Source organism: Oncorhynchus mykiss, chromosome 14 (genome assembly GCF_057628025.1).
Source record: "Oncorhynchus mykiss isolate SJ-2025 chromosome 14, ASM5762802v1, whole genome shotgun sequence".
In the NCBI taxonomy this organism is placed as follows: Eukaryota; Metazoa; Chordata; class Actinopteri; order Salmoniformes; family Salmonidae; genus Oncorhynchus; species Oncorhynchus mykiss.
The window spans coordinates 13,670,653-13,692,491 of NC_143035.1; the positions used below are offsets into that span (position 1 = coordinate 13,670,653).

The 21,839-nt window shown below is 44.5% G+C and overlaps 2 protein-coding genes across 2 annotated transcripts; one reads left to right on the top strand and one right to left on the bottom strand.

The window, feature by feature from the left end:
- Positions 1-4,184: 4,184 nt before the first annotated feature.
- Positions 4,185-14,298, bottom strand: LOC110488848 (zinc-binding protein A33). Its single transcript, XM_021561273.3, has 6 exons — positions 13,061-14,298; positions 11,182-11,277; positions 6,030-6,263; positions 5,787-5,809; positions 5,411-5,526; positions 4,185-5,154 (listed from the first exon to the last, which is right to left on the bottom strand). Exons 1-6 carry the CDS (start codon positions 13,571-13,573, stop codon positions 4,589-4,591), a joined length of 1,548 nt encoding a protein of 515 aa, XP_021416948.2. The 5' UTR covers positions 13,574-14,298; the 3' UTR covers positions 4,185-4,588.
- LOC110487736 (endonuclease domain-containing 1 protein) lies at positions 13,301-18,654 on the top strand. Its single transcript, XM_021559648.3, has 2 exons — positions 13,301-16,431; positions 17,966-18,654. Exons 1-2 carry the CDS (start codon positions 16,144-16,146, stop codon positions 18,572-18,574), a joined length of 897 nt encoding a protein of 298 aa, XP_021415323.2. The 5' UTR covers positions 13,301-16,143; the 3' UTR covers positions 18,575-18,654.
- Positions 18,655-21,839: the final 3,185 nt, after the last annotated feature.

The window sequence follows — 21,839 nt, forward strand, 5'->3', positions numbered from 1 at the left end:
GGAACCCAGGGCCAACCGCACCAGCAAATGGTCTCACAAGGGGTCTGAGGATCTCATCTCGGTACCTAATGGCAGTCAGGTTACCTCTGGCGAGCACATGGAGGGCTGTGCGGCCCCCCAAAGAAATGCCACACCATGACTGACCCACCGCCAAACCGGTCATGCTGGAGGATGTTGCAGGCAGCAGAACGTTCTCCACGGCGTCTCCAGACTGTCACATCTGTCACATGTGCTCAGTGTGAACCTGCTTTCATCTGTGAAGAGCACAGGGCGCCAGTGGCGAATTTGCCAATCTTGGTGTTCTCTGCAAATGCCAAACGTCCTGCACGGTGTTGGGCTGTAAGCACAACCCCCACCTATGGACGTCGGGCCCTCATACCAACCTCATGTAGTCTGTTTCTGACAGTTTAAGCAGACACATGCACATTTGTGGCCTGCTGGAGGTCACTTTGCAGGGCTCTGGCAGTGCTCCTTCTGCTCCTCCTTGCACAAAGGCGGTGGTAGCGGTCCTGCTGCTGGGTTGTTGCCCTCCTACGGCCTCCTCCACGTCTCCTGATGTACTGGCCTGTCTCCTGGTAGCGCCTCCATGCTCTGGACACTACGCTGACAGACACAGCAAACCTTATTGCCACAGCTCGCATTGATGTGTCATCCTGGATGAGCTGCACTACCTGAGCCACTTGTGTGGGTTGTAGACTCCGTCTCATGCTACCACTAGAGTGAAAGCACTGCCAGCATTCAAAAGTGACCAAAACATCAGCCAGGAAGCATAGGAACTGAGAAGTGGTCTGTGGTTATCACCTGCAGAACCACTCCTTAATTGGGGGTGTCTTGCTAATTGCCTATAATTTCCACCTGTTGTCTATTCCATTTGCACAACAGCATGTGAAATGTATTGTCAATCAGTGTTGCTTCCTAAGTGGACAGTTTGATTTCACAGAAGTGTGATTGACTTGGAGTTACATTGTGTTGTTTGTGTTCCCTTTATTTTTTTGAGCAGTGTATATATTTTTTAAATCCCACATCAATCTACACAAAATACCCCATAATGAAAAAGCAAAAACAGGTTTTTAGAATTTTTTTGCAAATGTATATATAAAAAAGAAATATAACATTTACACAAGTTTTCAGACCCTTTTCTCAGTACTTTGTTGAGGCACTTCTGGCAGCAATTACAATCTTGAGTCTTCTTGGGTATGACGCTACAAGCTTGGCACACCTGTATTTGGGGAATTTCTCCCATTCTTCTCTGCAGATCCTCTCAAGCTCTGTCAGGTTGGATGGGAAGCTTCAATGCACAGCTATTTTCAGGTCTCTCCAGAGATGTTCGACCGGGGCTCTGGCTGGGCCACTCACGGACATTCAGAGACATTCCACTCCTGCATTGTCTTGGCTGTGTTCTTAGGGTCGTTGTCCTGTTGGAAGGTAAACCTTTTCCCCATTCTGAGGTCCTGAGCGCTCTGGAGCAGGTTTTCATCAAGTATATCTCTGTACTTTGCTTCGTTCATCTTTCTCTCGATCCTGACTAGTCTCCCAGTCCCTGTCGCTGAAAAACATTGCTTCACTGTAGGGATGGTGACAGATTTCTTCCAAACGTGACGCTTGACATTCAGGCCAAAGAGTTCAATCTTGGTTTCATCATACCAGAGATTCTTGTTTCTCATGGTCTGAGAGTCTTTAGGTGCCTTTTGGCAAACTCCAAGCGGGCTGTCATGTGCCTTTTACTGAAGAGTGGCTTCTGTCTGACCACTCTACCATAAAGGCCTGATTGGTGGAGTGCTGCAGAGATGGTTGTCCTTCTGGAAGTTTTTCCCATTTTCACAGAGGAGCTCTGGAGATCTGTCAGAGTGATCATCGGGTTCTTGGTCACCTCCCTGACCAAGGCCCTTCTCCCCCGATTGCTTGGTTTCGCAGGGCGGCCAGCTTTAGCAGAAATCTTGTTGGTTCCAAACTTCTTCCATTTAAGAATGATGGAGGCCACTGTGTTCTTGGGGATCTTCAGTGCTGCAGAAATGTTTTGTAAAACTTCCCCAAATTGGTGCCTCAACACAATTCTGTCTCGGAGTTCTACGGACAATTCCTTCGAACTCATGGCTTGGTTTTTGTTCTGACATGCACTGTCAAATGTGGGACCTTATATAGACAGTTGTGTGCCATTCCAAATCATGTCCATTCAATTGAATTTACCACAGGTGGACTCCAATCAAGTTGTAGAAATATCTCAAGGTTAATCAATGGAAACAGGATGCACCTGAGCTAAATTTTGAGTCTCATATTCAAAGGGTCTGAATACTTATGTAAATGAGGTATTTCAGTTTTTCTTTTTTAATACATTTGCAAAAATGTCTAAAAACCTGTTCCCGCTCACACACAGCACACTCTCACACACAGCACACTCTCACACACAGACACACTCTCACACACAGACACACACGAACTTAAGACACATGGCCCTGTGGTGTTCTCAGTACTACAGCACCACCTTGAACCTCTGCTCTAATCTGAACCCCTTTCTGACTGGTAGGTTCTACCAAAAATAATTTAGCGCCACAGCCAAGGTGTAACATGTTGAAATGTTGAACGCAGCCTCTGTCAGCGCCAGGTGTCTAATTTCCAATTAAGGGCATGGCTCAAGGTATACATGTTTGTCTGTTTCATTTGTTCCGGGGATCCTATTACTAGGTGCAGGTTGGCGTGCCTTGGGAGGATGGGTGTGGCGACAATGGATTGTCAGTATGTTCATGGCAAGGTTGCCTGTAACCACTGGTACCTGCTCCCCTTCTCCCATGGCATGCCTTCCTGGGTATGTATTTTGTGTGTTGGCCAGAAATAACACGAATATTGATTGAAATATAATACATTGATAGACGTTTGAAAACCTATGTACTGATGGAACTCAGGGGATGATTTAACCCGGTTGTGCTTGTCAGCAGGGATTGTACGGAGCGCTAGACGCTGAAGGTGGTGTCCGTGAGAAGCCTTCGCTGAGTTGCTTGAATAATTGGGATGGTGAATGAAACATGCATGTTTGTATATCCCTGGCATACTTCACTCCCTGATGCAAAGAACCTGAGTATTTTAGATTAGTCCGAGGACCTCACCTGGTGTATAAAGAAGATGGCGTAGTGTGGCTACATGAACCATATTCTAGGTGTTAAATCCCCGACGTGACGCATGGATTTTGACCAGTGATTACTGAAGTGCAGCTCTTGATCATTGAAAGCTCGTTCTCTTTTGTTGCCACCAGTGTGAGAATGACGTGTAGGGTGGCCGTTGTGTTGGACTGAAATAGAACAACAGTCTGAATACACCGTAGTCAAGATCTAAAGAACAGCCAGAGTTCATTATCTGCATGTTCCCAAACAACAGACCAGACATATGACATGTGTGTTGATAGGTTTGGTTTCTGAGCTTTCTATATTATTAATCATGAGGTATATTATTAATCATCAGGTATAATAGAGACGTGAGGGGTGTCATAAGTAAGCTTGGGAGGGACTGAGTGCAGGCAAAACCTATCACATGTAGCAGGACTGATAAGGGGAGGAATCGTTTAAGGCCCATATCACTCAGCTCCCTGCCTAGCAATAATGATGCAATGTTTAGTGATAAGGAGGAGACTCCACCCAAAGTGGGGTATGTATACTACCACGGGTGAAACCATGTTTTTGTCTAATGCAGCTGTATCGACTCTCTGGGAAGAATACACTTGGTTTAAGCTTTCATGGTGTCCGTTGAGTTTGTACTCTGAAAATTAGAACCTAACAGTGTGATCTATCTGTAGAACGACCACACTGTGGATGTAGCACAGCACCTTTTTATTCTACAGTCAGCCAATGTTTCCCCCAGGTCCTTTACGCTACTGCATCATTCCTATCTCCATCCTACCCCCAAACACACACACAGACGTATAGGGTGGGTATTGTGTTTGAGCGCCCTCCAGTGGACTGAAATAGAACAACAGTCTCAATACACTAAAGTCAAGCTCAAAAGAACAGCCAGACAGTTCATTATCTGTCACAATGGATTATGACAACCTACCCCGAAGCTTATCCACACACACACACACACACACACACACACACACACACACACACACACACACACACACACACACACACACACACACACACACAGCTTTCATTATGTTGCTTTGGAGTCAGTTAATACATGAGTAGAATACCTTTTCACATGTACAGTATATACTATTTTATTAAATGTTAAATACACTGTCATCTTACTATGTATACTTTATAGAATAATACTATGCAATTGTCATTTAATGTTCGCATTTGTAAGGATAAGAATGTTATATTTAAGGTACTTTTCAATTCTCTTTTCCATGTGGCTTACTTTAAAGTCTACTGGCATGTGCTCTCTTCAAACACAAAACATTATCCATGGTAACATAAATGACAAAACAGTGAACAATGGTACATTGTTAGTACATTAGTGAGTATGATGCTGTTTCTCACAGCTTTTCTAACCTTGTTCGACTTTCTTGTATTTGGTTTTCAGTGTTCTCTGATATTTGTTAACAGTTCTCTGCTATTTCTCAGACAGTTCATAACAATTCTTAACAGTTCTATCACACCTCCGGGTCTGGGCTAACAATAATAAGAGGTTCCCGGTTTCTCCCGTTGATGATTGGCCAGGGGTTGAAGTAGGGGAACACCGGCTCTGTGAATGTGGCGTCGGAGAATGTGAACAGGTGACTCATATCCCCTGCGTCGTAAAACGCCACAACACCCCTCCTGTAGTCCAGGTACACCCCTACCCTCCTGGGGGGGCGAGGGGGGTGCAGCAGGCTCTCCTCGTGGTTTGTGCAGGCCTCGTACTCACTCCCGTCCCGCCCGTCTCTCATCACCAGGGTCCAGAAGCCATCGTCCGGACACAGGCTGATCTCGTCCTTCCTGTTGACCGAAGCGGTCGCCACCCCCAGCCCCCAGGCCGTCTTGGTGCCCACCTCAACCACCCAGTAGTGTTGCCCTGAGGTGAAGGCCTGGCTGCCCAGTACGATGTTGTAGCGGGTGAAGCGCTCAGGGTTGTTGGGCAGGTTGGGCTGGATGTCCCCCACACTGACTTGAGTGCAGCACGGGGACACCCACAGCCTAGGGTAAGCTGTGTCTGGATCCAGAGTCACTGCTGTCACACCTAGGGAGAGACAGAGGCATTCAAATATTAACAAGAGTTATTGGGTGTGAGGTCGAGTGTTAATCCTGGTGTATGCGGCCAGCTCATAGGTGTGGTTGGATACTGTTAAGTGCAGTCAGGTTTGATAGAATGCAATCAGGTGGACCCGGTGGTGAAATGTGGTCACATATGTGAGAGCTGTGGACCGATGGATTCAGGTGTGGTCTACAATGTGGTCAGGTGTGTGTTGTCTAACTCTATATGGCTGTGGTTATACCTGGCTGAAGCCCAGAGTTCATCCTCCTCCAGGTGCGGTATTGCAGTGGTCCCAGGAACTCCCCCTCCTGCAGATCCACACTCACCTCCGGGGGGCGCTCAAACACACTCTCTGTCCTGAGAGACGGAGAGAGAGAGAGAGACAGAGATAGAGAGAAAGAAAGAGAGAGACAGAGTTTCATTTACCTAGAAAGGCCTATTTCTGAGTCTTTATCAAATTTACAAAGTACCCTTATAGAACAAATAAAGATGAATGAAACACTGTGGAACATTGGGTTACCTTTTTTAGAGTTAATTCAATCATGTGGAGTCATGTGGATGGTGCAGAGCTCTATGAACTGTAGCATCAAATAACAACCATGGATTTAATGACTTACCCTCCAATAAAATCTTTGATTCCCTGTAAGAAACAAAAACAGAGATATGAGGCCATGCCGAGACACGCACACGCTCTTCTTCTCCTATTCAGAAACCTTTTACCCTCCTCTTTCCCTTTCCCACAGTCCCTCTGGTTCTTTTTCCACCACCACCCTTAACCCCTTTCCCTCCCTCCTCTAAAATCCATATTTCCTCCCATCTCCTTCTTCCCTCTCCTTTCCTCTTCCTTTCTCTCCTCTCACCCTGAGTTGTGCCGGGTTCTCCTCCTCTCGGAGTTTCATGTGAAGCTGGTCGGCGGTTTGCTCTAATTGGCTGATTTGCTCTGTGGTGCGTTTGAGGGCCTCATCCAATTGGTTGAGCCTCTTTTCCTTCTCCCTCTGCAGTCTCTCCTTCACTCTCTCCTCCTCCTGGAGAAGGAACTCCCTCAGACGTCCAAACTCTGCACTCACCTGCACCTCCATGTCCCCAGCTCGCTCCTGATGTGGGGAGAAACAGAGAAAAATATTAGTGTTACAGACTGGATATGGACTACATCTAAGAGACCGTTATTTTTTACATTTTTCATTTCACCTTTATTTAACCAGGTAGGTCAGTTGAGAACAAGAGAGCGGCCTGGCCAAGACAGAGCAAAGCAGTGCGACACAAACAACACAGAATTACACATGGGATAAACAAACGTACAGTCAATAACACAACAGAAAAGTCTATGTACAGTGTGTGCAAATGTAATAGGATTAGGGAGGTAAGGCAATAAATAGGTCATAGTGGCAAAATAATTACAATTTAGCATTAACACTGGAGTGATAGATGTGCAAGTAGAGATACTGGGGTGCAAAGAAGCAAAAAATAAATAACAGTGTGGAAATTAGGTATTTGGGTGGGCTATTTTAAGATGGATTATGTACAGGTACAATGATCTGCTCTGACAGCTGATGCTTAAAGTTAGTGAGGGAGATATAAGACTCCAGCTTCAGTGATTTTTGTAATTCGTTCCAGTCATTGGCAGCAGAGAACTGGAAGGAAAGGCGGCCAAAGAGGAGTTGGCTTTGGGGATGACCAGCGAACCTGGTCATACCTGCTGGAGTGTGTGCTACGAGTGGGTGCTGCTATGGTGACCAGTTGAGATAATTCGGGGCTTTACCTAGCAAAGGCTTATAGATGACCTGGAGCCAGTGGATTTGGCGCCGAATATGAAGCGAGGGCCAGCTAACGAGAGCATACAGGTCGCAGTGGTGGGTAGTATATGGGCTTTGGTGACTAAACGGATGGCACTGTGATAGACTACATCCAATTTGCTGAGTAGAGTGTTGGAGGCTATTTTGTAAATGACATCACCGAAGTCAAGGGTTTACAATCTAACCAGACACCTAGGTATTTGTAGTTGTCCACATATTCCAAGTCAGAACCGTCCAGAGTAGAGATGCTAGACGGGTGGGCAGATGTGGGCAGCGATTGGTTGAAGCATGCATTTAGTTTTACTTGCATTTAAGAGCAGTTGGAGGCCACGGAAGGAGTGTTGTATGGCATTGAAGCTCGTCTGGAGGTTTGTTAACACAGTGTCCAAAGAAGGGCCATAAGTATACAGAATGGTGTTGTCTGTGTAGAGATGGATCAGAGAATCACCAGCAGCAAGAGTGACATCATTGATATATACAGAGAAAAGAGTCTGCCCAAGAATTGAACCCTCAGGCACCCCCATAGAGACTGCCAGAGGTCCGGGCCCTCCGATTTGACACACTGAACTCTATCTGAGAAGTAGTTAGTGAACCAGGCGAGGCAGTCATTTGAGAAACCAAGGCTGTTGAGTTTAAAGCCTTGGCCAGGTCGATGAAGACTGCTACATAGTATTGTCTTTTATCGATGGAGGTTATGATATCGTTCAGGACCTGAAGCGTGGCTGAGGTGCACCCATGACCAGCTTGGAAACCAGATTGCATAGTGGAGAAGGATTCGATATCGTCGGTGATCTGTTTGTTAACTTGGCTTTCGAAGACCTTAGAAAGACAGGGTAGGATAAATATAGGTCTGTAACAGTTTGGGTCTAGAGTATTCCCCTGCGGCAGCTTTCCAATCGTTAGGGATCTCAGACAATAAGAAAGAGAGGTTGAACAGGATAATAGGGGTTGCAACAATTGTGGCAGATAATTTTAGAAAGAGAGGCTCCAGATTGTCTAGCCCAGCTGATTTGTAGGGGTCCAGATAGCTGATGTTCTGAAAGAGCTGCAATCTGGATTTGGGTGAAGGAGAAATGGTGGAGGCTTGGGAAAGTTGTTGTGAGGGGTGCAGAGCTGTTGACAGGGGTAGGGGTAGCCAGGTGGAAAGCATGGCCAGCCATAGAAAAATGCTTATTGAAATTCTCAATTATAATGGATTTATCGGTGGTGACAGTGTTTCCTGGCCTCAGTGCAGTGGGCAGCTGGGAGGAGGTGCTCTTATTTTCCATGGACTGTACAGTGTCCCAGAACATTTTGGAGTTTGTTCTACAGGATGAACATTTCTGTTTGAAAAAGCTAGCCTTTGCTTTCCTAACTGCCTGTGTATATTGGTTCCTAACTTCCCTGAAAAGTTGCACATCGCGGGGGCTATTCGATGCTAATGCAGTAGGCCACAGGATGTTTTTGTGCTGGTCATGGGCAGTCAGGTCTGGAGTGAACCAAGGGCTATATCTATTCTTAGTTCTAAATTCTTTGAAAGGGGCATGCTTATTTAAGATGGTGAGGAATGCACTTTTAAAGAATAACCAGGCATCCTCTACTGATGGAATGAGGTCAATATCCTTCCAGGATACCCGGGCCTGGTCGATTAGAAAGGCCTGCTTGCTGAAGTGTTTTCGGTAGCGTTTGACAGTGATGAGGGGTGGTGGCGGACCAATTACGGACGCAGGCACTGAGGCAGTGATCGCTGAGATCCTGGTTGAAGACTGCAGAGTTGTATTTAGAGGGCAGGTTGGTCAGGATGATATCTATGAGGGTGCCCGTGTTTACGGATTTAGGGTTGTACCTGGTAGGTTCCATGATAATTTGTGGGAGATTGAGGGCATCTAGCTTAGTTTGTAGAATAGCCGGGGTGTTAAGCATATCCCAGTTTAGGTCACCTAACAGTACAATCTCTGAAGATAAATGGGGTGCAATTAATTCACATATGGTGTCCAGGGCACAGCTGGGGGCTGAGGGGGGTCTATAACAAGCGGCAACAGTGAGAGACTTATTTCTGGAAAGGTGGATTTTTAAAAGTAGAGGCTCTAGCTGTTTGGGCACAGACCTGGATAGCATGACAGATCTCTGCAGTAGATTGCAACTTCCACCCAACTTTGGCAGTTCTATCTTGGCGGAAAATCCTGTAGTTGGGGATGGACATTTCAGAATGTTTGGTGGCCTTACTAAGCCAGGATTCATACACAGCTAGGACACCAAGGTTGGCAGAGTGTGCTAAAGCAGTGAATAAAACAAACTTAGGGAGGAGGCTTTTGATGTTAACATGCATGAAACCAAGGCTTTTACGGTTACAGAAGTCAACAAATGTTAGCGCCTGGGGAATAGGGGTGGAACTGGGGGCTACAGGGCCTGGGTTAACCTCTACAGGGCCTGGGTTAACCCTTTTCAATGGGTTTTCTATGGGGATCTAGATTTCTAAGGCACTTGCTTGCAATTCCTATCGCTTCCATTGGATGTCAACATTCTTTAGAAATTGGTTGATGTTTTTCCTTTGAGAAATTAAGAAGTAACCCTGTTCAGAACGAGGGTCGAGTCTAGTGTACTGTTGTGGTTGGGGTGCATGACCTGAAAGCTCGCTCCACTTTGTTTTCGTCCTGTATTGAACGCAGTTTATCCCGTCTTAAATTTGATTGATTATTTACATCAAAAAATACCTAAAGTTGTATTAGGAAAGTTGTTTGAAATTTTTGGACAAAGATTACAGGTAACTTATTAGATAATGTGTAGTCATGTTGCGCAAGTTCGAACCAGTGTTTTTCTGGATCAAATACGCCAAATAAATCGACATTTTGGAGATATAACGACGGAGTTATTCGAACAAAAGGACCATTTGTGATGTTTATGGGACATATTGGAGTGCCAACAGAAGAAGCTCTTCAAAGGTAAGGCATGAATTATATCGTTATTTCTGAGTTTTGTGTCGAGCCTGGTGGGATGAAATATGATTGTCTGTGTTTGTTTCATGGGGTGCTGTCCTCAGATAATCGCATGGTTTGCTTTCGCCGTAAAGACTTTTTGAAATCTGAGACCGTGGCTGGATTAACAAGAGGTCAAGCTTTAATTTGACATATTGCATGTGTATTTTCAAGAAAGTTAAATTGGTACAATTCTGTAGTTTGAATTTTGCGCTCTGCAATTTCACTGGATGTTGGCCAGGTGGGACACTACCGTCCCACGTACCCTGGAGAGGTTTTAAGAACCAATTTCTATTTACAATGATGGGCTTTCCAGAGGCGGAGACAGGAATGATATAGAATACACAACAAAGACAACATGAAGCACAAAACAGACACACGTGGCAACATTTCAATAACTGATCATGTAAGGAAGAAAGAAACGCAGTGTTCCGTTAAAATCTCAGTCAGTGTACTGAAAATAATCCAAAGAAAACATACATCACAAGAACAGCTAACCACCTCCACTATACACACACACACACACACACACACATTTTATGGCTAGATTGTTGACATACATCCTTACTCACTTCCTGAGCCCTACAGAGAGACAGAGAGACAGAGGGAAGTGAAAGATCGAGTGAATGGCGGAGAGTAAATTTGTCAGCGTGTGACAGACAAACAGACACATAGACACACAGGGCATTCCTCCTTAATGGGGACCACATGACTGTGCTCTGTTCATTTTAAAGGCAGGACTCTACCGCCACCCTGACATCCTGCACATTCCATATCTGCCTCAGACACACGTACAACACTCTTGTAGACTTTACCTTGTGAGGTGAAGTCTGTGTTAGAATAGAGAGGGGGAGTCCCGGGCCCATTCTAAATTCTAGCATTGACCTTATCACTGCTAAGTGCTAACTAAGGCCAGTATTTTATGCCACTCTCATGGTGTATGCTTACATTAGGTGTGTGAGAATATGTGTGTGTGTCTGCAATGTTTCTGAGAGGAAGAATGGGTGAACACTAATCCCATAATCTGTATCATAATCTCAGAGTACCATTGTGCATGAGACATTCCCAACAGTCCAATATTTGATGTGACACCTGTCAACATAATCCTATTGATAATATAATATAATTATATTTCAACCAATTTGCATGTGCTTGGGTGAGACAACGCAGGAGAATGTTGCATGGTCAACAGAAATTCTGGTTCGGACTAGGGGCACCGCAAACCAGAATAGCCTCGCTGGCGCACACACATGCAGTCAGTATACCTTGATGAGCATGATCTTGTTGTTGGTCTGGACTTGATGGAGAGAAGCCTGTCCTGTCTGGAGCTGTACTCTCTCCAGGGCTATGGACAGCTTGTCCTGCAGAAGACACACACACACACACACACACAGAGAGAGAGAGAGCGAGACATAGTGAAGTTAAGGGAATATTATTATATGTATAATTCCGTTATACAGAGATTGAATTAGGCCTAACTCTTGTCAATAATAAGATGTACTGTTTTGGATCCTCTGTAGTCTCTCTGACAACAAGGTTAACGTAACTCATATGATCCATTTACAACTAACTGGACCCATTTCAACAAGTTACCCAAATGAACCCAAAGAAAGTTAGAATTTAGACGGGAAAGATTTGTAGAAACAGTGTGGTGACAGGTATGTCACCAAACATCCACGGCAAATAAAACAGGTTTAATATGTCTGGGAACTAAGCCCTGACACCGGCATGCTGAATTCCTCGCCAAGTATAAACTCACACTGACCTGAGTGGCTGATTTAAAGGTCCTGAACAGTCATCCTGAAAAGTATTTTTTCTCTCATGGCCAACTACCAGGATATTTGAAAAGACAAGATGAGTGGGCGGGGATCTTAAAATCATAAGGTCGCCTTGACTGACAGCTCTTTTAAATGCCTATGTCAAGCAACTTGGATGCAGTGAGCAGTGTTGCAGTAAAATCATCTCAAGCAAATTTGGTGATACACAAAGCAACTCAAACAACATTAAAATTGCATCAATTAAAACCAGTACCAGTCAAAAAGTGTGAAAGCTGTCATCAAGGCAAAGGAAGGCTACTTTGAAAAATCTCAAATATATTTAGATTTGTTTAACACTTTTTTGGTTACTACATGATTCCATATGTGTTATTTCATAGTTTTGATGTCTTCACTATTATTCTACAATGTAGAAAAAAATAAAAAAATAAAGAAAATCCCTTGAATGAGTAGGTGTGTCCAAACTTTTGACTGGTACTGTATATATATATATATATACATATTTTATACATCTCCCATTTGGCATCTCTTGTGATGCGGTTCACAGCAGCAACTGACGGATGTGTTGACATGACAACTGCATAAAAGTTTTGAATGAGCCACCCCCCTTTTGCTCCATGCTGGCTCAAGACCTTGCTAGCCAGTAACTACCTAACACCAGACAGATGAAAAGGGAAACATATAAGTATCTTTGCCATAGATGAATAGGGTAAACTTTCAATTATATTTGCTGACACCCTACAGTCACATTTTGGCACCAGTGGAGTAGCTATCTAGCTATATAAACCAAACCCCTCTGCAAACATGCCTTCTCCAATGTTGGTTACAAAGCAGTATTTATTTAAATTAGGTAGGAGAATATCATGTTACCATTGGTGTATTAAAATGAGAGTTAAGGTGATGTCACCTTGTCCCCTTCATAATGAATCCAAGTGTTTGACACGGGGAGGGGACCAGTAACTTCATGATCAAACTTGATCAATGTAGAAGCAACAGTAACTTTTAATACGTTGGTCATCATACTTTGATCTGGTTTCCTTCAAATATCATCCAATTTCATGAAAAACATGATATTGACCATTAAAATAACTGTCATTTCACTTAACCATGTGAAAGACCCAATTGTCTTCAAAAAAATGTTTAACTAACACTCCTTGCTCGGGTGCAAACTTGTTTAAAAAAATATCTGATTTAATATAGTAACTTTGTCAACTTTGCAGTTTCAGATTTATGGGCAGGTTTTAGCATACCTGATGCATTCCAATGCAATCCCTGTGACAGTGATGTATTATTAACCCATATGTATTTCTATAGCAAAACACCTATATAGGTAGATATATAAATACTAAATATTGTTCCAAAGTGTTACCTTGTAGTTCTCGAACGCCTCATTGATGGGGATGACGTTGTGCGTCTTGTGGCCTCGGGACATCCCGCACACCAGGCAGATCGCGAGCTGATCATCTTCACAGTATAGCTTCAGCTTCTCCTCGTGCTCCTCGCAAAGGTCTGGCTCGTGGCGCTGAGAAGAACCGGTGAAACTGAAACCGGAGCTGGGCATACTGGCCCCCCGTTGTCGTTCTTCTGTATCCTCCTGCGCGCGCTCGGTGTCCCCGGGTTTCAAATCCATGGATCGGGCTCTCCTCACGCTGTCCACGACATTACACAGAAGCGAGTTAGGACGCAGCTTCTGAGGGCATGTCTTCCGGCACTGCGGGCAAGTCGGGTGCTCGTCGGACTTGGCCTCCCAGCACTGCGTAATGCATACATGGAAGAAGTGGTGTCCGCACTCGAGGATCACCGGCTCACGGAAGAGGTCGAGGCATACGGGACAGCTGAGCTCGCTATGTAGCTCCTTAAGCGCGCTGGCATCAGTAGCCATTCCGAGCCGTCTGCTCACTGAAGGGACAGGGGGTTGAGCTCAGAAAGTAGCTGGTTGATGCAATGGAAAAGTTCACTCTTCCGTATTTGAGAGGGCGTGGTCTGTCTGACCTGACAGTGTCTGAGTTCCTCTGTTTCACGGAAGAGCGTGAAGACGTGCGTCTACAAGTCCACAGATCCCGCGGTTAGCCGCGTACTGAACCAGGTTTCTCTCTGGCCCAGTTTCATGTAGGCTCCTTGCTCCTACTTCTATACATTCCTCAAGCGTTCATGAATCTAAAAGGGACTGGATAGTTGAAATGGAGCATCTGGGCTATAGGAGTTGCCTAAATGTAGTGTAACTGTAATGTAGGTGTGCCCAGGGGTGAAAGTAGATATTATTTATTACGGGTATGGGACACCCAAGTGCGCGCACACATTTGTTTTATAGCCTAGGAGTGTAATCATATAGAATTACTTATATAATCCCTATTAATTTAATAAATTATCTCTGGGCCTAGTAGCCTAGGCAAAATAAAGATTAGTCATATCACCGTTAACATGCAAATCCTTCTAACACCGGCGGCTCGTGGGTTTCAAGTTTGGGGAAGCTCATTTTCACCATAAAAAGACACCCTTATAATAAAGTATTCCATGCATCCTTGCATTTGCATACTTATGTAAGATAGCTTACTATGCCTAATGTGATGATTAGATTGGATAGTCATATTTTAGTCATAATATAACTCAACCACTCAAAAAAGACTATTCATTGCGCACCGCGAAGAGTAGACTTGGGCTATGGCCTATCAGATATATTTCTTGTTGGCCTTTTATCTACACATTCCATGCTATTCTGCAACATTTTACATGAATGGAGACATTAGCAGAATATGTTTTAATAGCCTACTACAAACATTATACGGTAGCCTACTCTGCCGACACTGCGAAATACAATATGACATCCAAAAACAAACTAAAGTGTCACTGACCCAATGATGAAGACTGAATATGCACACTCACTGGGGATATGGCCGATGTTCTCCACTGGTGCCAATAAGATAGGACACTCTTTTTACAGCAATAGTAATTTACTTTCCAAATGTTTTTTGTATTCAATTGTATTTTTAAATATTGCGATACGCCCGTCTGTGTCTCTTTGTTTTTTAATGACAGTCACAGCTCAACAAACTGCAATTTGGTATTTGCCTCCCGCGTTGCCCAAATTGCGAGCTTTTTTATTTGTTTATTAAGGAATATAATGATCCTCTGTGGCCAAATCATGCTTTCTGGTATAGTAGCCTATTTTAAATGATTTTGTTTTGTGTATAGACAGGAGTAAGCTAATTAGGCTATATGATTTTGTCAGTTTTAATTCAATTGACTATAGGGAAATCTTGTCCTACCTAGCCTTATGGACGCTCTGCCTATGCCAATGTGGCAAAAACACAACCAGTCATGTTAATATCTGATTGTTAAGCAATCACCTGTAGACTACCCGCGCACATTCGTCCACTTACAAAATAATTCCAGCATCCAACCCCCAACAATGCACTGTGCAACTGCAATTTCATGAATGGAAAGAAAAATGTGTTACAAAACACCTACGTGTATTGTAATGAGATCTGTGATTGTTAGGCCTACACGTAGCCTGAATCGCGTCCACTGTTGAAAACAATAAAATAATGATTAATAGCTTGTATGTATTTTTTTCGGGATTTTGTGGTAATTGTAATAGGCTCACGTTTTACCATTACGGCATACCCCCAATATTTATTTGGGCAGTAGGCTGGTAGGCTGTAGTAGCTTACTTTCACCCCGGAGTGTGTCAGAGGAGTCTGTGACTAGGCTGTGACCCAGGTGTTGTCCCGAGGGTTCGAAACGTTCCAGAACACTGCCTTGAAAAGCTGAGGCTGGTAAATGAGTCAGCACTCTGATTAAAGGCTTTTTGAGGAAGGAGAAGGGAAACTGATAAAGCATAAACACACTTGAACCTTAACCTATATCCATCAGTAGGATGTCAGCAGCTTTCCATTCCACCAAGGGGGAACGGGGAAATACCTATGGATCTTCAAATGAAACCTGCTCTCTGTCACATTTTGGGTGCCAGTAACTCTAGTTTCACTCAGCTCAGTTTCAGTGACCTGTGTGTAGATTTAATGCAGAGTCTCTTTCAATTTCTGTTCCTATGATAACCTCTATCATGTAGTGACCATGTGTGTCCCAGAAGGGCTGTGCATTTCCCAGAAGACACTATGGTCAGCACGGGGAAGTTCAGTCACATCTCAAGGAAACAGAAGGGGAGGAGAGGTGTCAGATGGAAGTGTCACCCTCTAAGTTTCTACTCACTGGGTATAAAAGACCTTGGAAGCTAGGTTGATAGAAGACCACCCTCCATCGATTACACAGGTGCCTCAACAGACAGTGAACAGAAGAATAGGGCTCTCTGTAGAGAATTGAACTGAACTGAACTCAACTGAGTTGGGCAGGAGTGGACTGATCTAAACTATATTGGACGACAGTGACTAGTTTCGGCTGATAGATACACAGGCTTTTCTCTATAACACACACAGTCCGGTGCTCAGCAGGAGGATGCCTGTCTCGTGTAGGGAGGCTCTGCTCGTGCTTCTCGCCAGTCTTGGAGGTCTGGTCTGGGGGGAGGTGGGTGACTTCACCCCTTGCCTCCGCTTCTTCTACATGGAGACTCCCCCAAAAGGCATGGGGGGAGAGGGGTACCAGCCCATCTGCCAGCGCTACAGGAACCAGTACCACTTTGCCAGCCTGTACCAGCGCCAGCGCCGTGCCACCCTCTACTCTGCCTACATACTTACCCCTGGAGGAGGCAAACGGCCCAGGAACAAGTGGATGTATGAACCACAGGTGAGGAGTATGTTTCTGTGTGTAACTGTGCATTAAATTCAGGGTCTATTCCATTTTATTCTACTCAATTCAAGAAAAAAGTACTATTTATGGTGTGCATGTGTGTGTGTGTGTGTGTGTGTATAGGTGTGGATGTGGGTTTGTGTGAAGCCAGGATTTCTTAGAAAAGTGGTTAAGCAGTGTGACTTCTCTCAAACAAAGCAATTAAAACAAAGGAATAGTTTTGTCATCTGGGAAATATTCTGTTTCTGTTTCCCTTTTTAAATTGTGATTTCCAGGAACAAAAAGACTGGATCATAATTGAAGCTTGGAAGCTATGTTTATGTTTTTATTTTCTTGTACCCAACAGCTCAGAGTAAATACCAGTGGTAGAATTGGTTATTACAATGTAATAGGCACTGTAATAAGCACTGTAAAAAGATGGGGGGAAACATGTGTAAACATATACACTACAGTGCATACTACCGAGGCCCATTATCAGCAACCATCACTCCTGTGTTCCAATGGCATGTTGTGTTAGCTAATCCAAGTTGGTCATTTTAAAAGGCTAATTGATCATTAGAAATCCCTTTTGCAATTATGTTAGCACAGCTAAAAACTGTTGTTCTGATTAAAGAAGGAAATAAAACTGGCCTACTTTAGACTTGTTGAGTATCTGGAGCATCAGCATATGTGGGTTCGATTACAGGCTCAAAATGTCCAGAAACAAAGACCTTTCTTCTGAAACTTGTCAGTCTATTCTTGTTCGGAGAAATGAAGACCATTCCATGCGAGAAATTGCCAAGAAACTGAAGATCTGTTACAATGCTGTGTACTACTCCCTTCACAGAACAGCACAAACTGGCTCTAACCAGAATAGAAAGAAAAGTGGGGGGCCCTGGTGCACAACTGAGCAAGAGGACAAGTACATTAGAGGGTCTAGTTTGAGAAACAGATGCCTCACAAGTCCTCAACTGGCAGCTTCATTAAATAGTACCTGCAAAACACCAGTCTCAACGTCAACAGTGAAGAGGCGACTCCAGGATGCTGGCCTTCTAGGCAGAGTTGCAAAGAAAAATCCATATCTCAGACTGGCCAATAAAACTAGAAGATTAAGATGGGCAAAATAACACAGACACTGGACAGAGGAGCTCTGCCTAGCAGGTAAGCATCCTTGAGTCGCCTCTTCCACTGTTGACATCGAGACTGGTGTTTTGTGGGTTGGATTCGCTTACACAACTTATCAACTTGGATTTGCTTACACAACGTGCCATTGGAACACAGGAGTGATGGTTGCTGATAATGGGCCTATGTAGATATTCCATTAAAAATCAGCCTTTTTCGGCTACAATAGTCATTTACAACATTAATAATGTCCACACTGTTTTTCTGATAAATTTTATGTTATTTTAATGGACAAAAAATATGCTTTTCTTTAAAAAACAACAACATTTCTAAGTGACTCCAAACTTTTGAACGGTAGTGTAAGTTGAACTAACTTTGTCTCTGTGTCGGTTATAGTCTCAGTGTTCACTCTCTCTCTCTGTGATCTAAGTTGGCGTTCTCCGGTGCCAGTCCAGAGATGCATAGTTTCCCGCGGAGTGGCCCCGTGGACCAGAATGTGGTGGAGAGCCAGGCGGTGCTCCAGGACTACATCAACTCTTCATACACCAAGGGTCACCTCAACCCCAGCCTGCACCACCAGGCCCCAGAGGACCGCCGGGCCACTTTTACCCTCACCAACGTGGTCCCTCAGCGGGCAGCCTCAAACTCTGGCCCCTGGGCTCAGCTGGAGGCTGAGGTGAGGGCCCGGATGGGTAACTACTGCATTGGGTCGGCGTATGTGGTAACAGGGGCGCTGTCATACCTCTCTGAGCGCTGGATGGCCAACCGGGTAGCAGTGCCAGAGTACATGTGGTCTGCCTACTGCTGCCCCTCCTACAACTCTAGTCTCCCCGCCTCACAGAGACCCTACTTCCCATCATATGCTGCTGTGGGCCGGAATGACCCCCATAGTGGTGGAGAGATTGTGCCAGTGGACCCCCAGGCGAAGGCCTCGGTTCGGGGGTATGATGTGAGGCGGATGCCCCTGGACACCATGGAGACTATTCTACAGCAGAGACTGGGCGTCCACATCAGCCTGTTTCACAATAAATGTCTGTAGGCAGGTGTGGTAGTTAGGTAATGGGCTGTTGTATGGGCTGTCCCTGTTCAGTGAAAAATAAAATCTACAGTGGAACATAATATATTTGGTGATTTAAGATCTTTGAACTAGTTTGCAGACCAGTCATAGCACACACAGACACAGACACAGACCCACACACAGACACACAGACACAGACACACAGACACAGACACACAGACACAGACACAGACACACACACAGACACAGACACACAGACACAGACACAGACACACAGACACAGACACAGACACACAGACACAGACACAGACACACACACAGACACAGACACAGACACACAGACACAGACACACAGACACACAGACACAGACACAGACACACACACAGACACAGACACAGACACACAGACACAGACACAGACACACAGACACAGACACAGACACAGACACACACACAGACACACAGACACAGACACAGACCCACACACAGACACACAGACACACAGACACAGACACACACACACACACACACACACGCGCGCGCACACACACACACACACACACACACACACACACACATTGTCTGTGGGCAGGGTGTTCAGGGTGGGTATTGTGTTTGAGCGCCCTCCAGTGGACTGAAATAGAACAACAGTCTCGATACACTAAAGTCAAGCTTTTAAGAACAGCCAGAAAATTCATTATCTGTCACAATGGATTGTGACAACCTACCCTTAAGGTTACACACACACAACATTTAATGTTCACACTGTCCATTTGTAAGGATAAGAATGTTATATTTAAGGTACTTTTTAATTAGATACAATATACATACATTTTTGAAAACAATGGCATATTCCACACACTGCTAACAGATTTCTATCATTTGAACTTCCCAAACCCAAAACTGTGAACGGAATTGTCTCCAAATACAAATTAAACCTTGCTCACGTGTTGTGCAGCATTTGTGTGTCAAGGTCACTGATAAATGCTGATCACATGAATTTTGACGTGAGCTTGAGAAAGGGGGGAAAATCCTCCCATATATATATATATATATCTGTTGTGAATCCGGTTGTGACTGGAAAAAAATGCCATTGTCAAGGCAGCACTTCCTAAGGTTGTCAGACCAGGACTGGCACACTCGCTCAACTGAGTAGCTCTGCAGGTGTAAGATAAGCTGAGTGAACACTAACCACTCAACTGGTTCTTCATGACGTTATACATTTTAAATAATAACACAAAAACTGCAACATTCTAACAACAAATCAACAGTGTATGAGACAAGGTCCTTTATGAGCATGCCCCATCTGGTTCTTTCTTTCTGTGTGTGTGTGTGTGTGTGTGTGTGCTATGTGACTGGAATGTTTTCCCAGCCAGAACAGAGATGCCCCATCCCAACCCAATCCAGACACCTGCCTCTCCTCTGGCCCAGCTCTTTGATTTGATTTGATTTGGACAGGGGGACAGGGGGGGATAGCCAACTCCCTTCTCTCAGTAGCAAACAAGTACAGAATGAGAGACAACTGACACATACTGAACGGCCTGAGCGGTGTTTTACACAGATCTTCTGGATTCACCTGCTGGTGTTGGCTTCTCATAGAGCTCAGCATCATCAGCCTGAAGCACAACAGTTAACACTGCATCACAACCTCTCTGGAACTGTATTCTGCATCTGTAAAGGCTTTAATTTTGGTATCGGAACAGTCCTTGCCCTCCTGATGACCTCACCTCTCTGTTAATGATGACATGCCACGCTCCTTTACTCTCATCCAGCTGGATGTTGCTGGGGGTCACACGGGTCACATGACTCGGTTATTTTTCCGGAGGTAAGAGAGGGCAGTCCATAACCTGTTCATTGTCACTAGGCTCCCTTGAAACTCCTGAGCTACAGGGAGGGAGGGAGGGAGATGAGGAGGGGAAAGTATCAGTTTGACTAAATTGGTTAGAAGTTCATTGGGATGACTCCCGTCCAAACTGGTGCATGTGCATCCTGGTGCATGTGCATCCTTGATTGAGACAGTTCTTGCCCAGTGGGGAGCTGCAAGTTTCTCTGGTGGTGGTTACACTGTTACAACTACTTTGCAGGCATGATGTTAGGTTCAACTGTTCATTCCACTGCATCGCAAGTCCTGCAAGTCTTTGTCTTACCTTCAGGGCTTCGTTTTCAGCCTTGACACGGCTGATCTCCATTTGAAACTCCCACACGCTTGACCAGGGGCATCATGTACCTAGTCCTTGCCGCTGAAAAACATCCCCACAGCATTATGCTGCCACCACCATGCTTCACCATGGGGATGGTTCCAGGTTTCCTCCAGACGTGAAGCTTGGCATTCAGGCCAAAGAGTTGTGCCTTTCATGTGCCTTTTTGAGGAGTGGCTATCATCTGACCACTCTACCATAAAGGCCTGATTGGTGGAGTGCTGCAGAGATGGTTGTCCTTCTGGAGGTTTGTCTCATCTCCACAGAGGAACTCTGGAGCGACAATCAGGTTCTTGGTGACCAAGGCTCTTCTCCCCCACAGTTTGGCCGATCAGCCAGCTCTAGGAAGAGTCTTGGTGGTTCCAAACTTCTTAAGAATGATGGAGGCCACTGTGTTCTTGGGGACCCTCAATGCTGCAGAAATGTTTTGGTACCCTTCCCCAGATCTGTGACTCGATACAATCCTGTCTCGGAGCTCTACGGACAATTTCCTCGACCTCATGGCTTGGTTTTTGCTCTGACATCCACTGTTAACTGTGAGACTTTATATAGACAGGTGTGTGCCTTTCCAAATCATGTCAGAACAATTGAATTTACCACAGGTGGAAGTTGTAGAAACATGGCAAGGGTGATCAATGGAAACAGGATGCACCTGAGCTTAATTTCTAGTCTCATAGCAAAGGGTCTGAATACTTATGTAAAAAAAAAAAAAAATGTTTTTAATATATTTGAAAAAAAATCTAATAAACGGTTTTCGCTTTGTTATTATTGGATATTGTGTGTATATTGATGAGGAAAAACATTTAGTTAATACATTTTAGAATAAGTCTGTAACTTAACAAAATGTGGAGAAGTGAAGGGGTCTGAATACTTTCAGAATGCAATGTGTATGGAAGTAATTTAGTGCCTATAAAAGGGGTTAAATATTTGTCCAAAAATACATAAATAATTCCCTGATCTTTCTTACAGTTCAAGTCGGAGGTTTACATACACTTAGGTTGGAGTCATTAAAACTTGTTTTTCAACCACTCCACAAATTTCTTGTTCACAAACTATAGTTTTGGCAAGTCGGTTAGGACATCTACTTT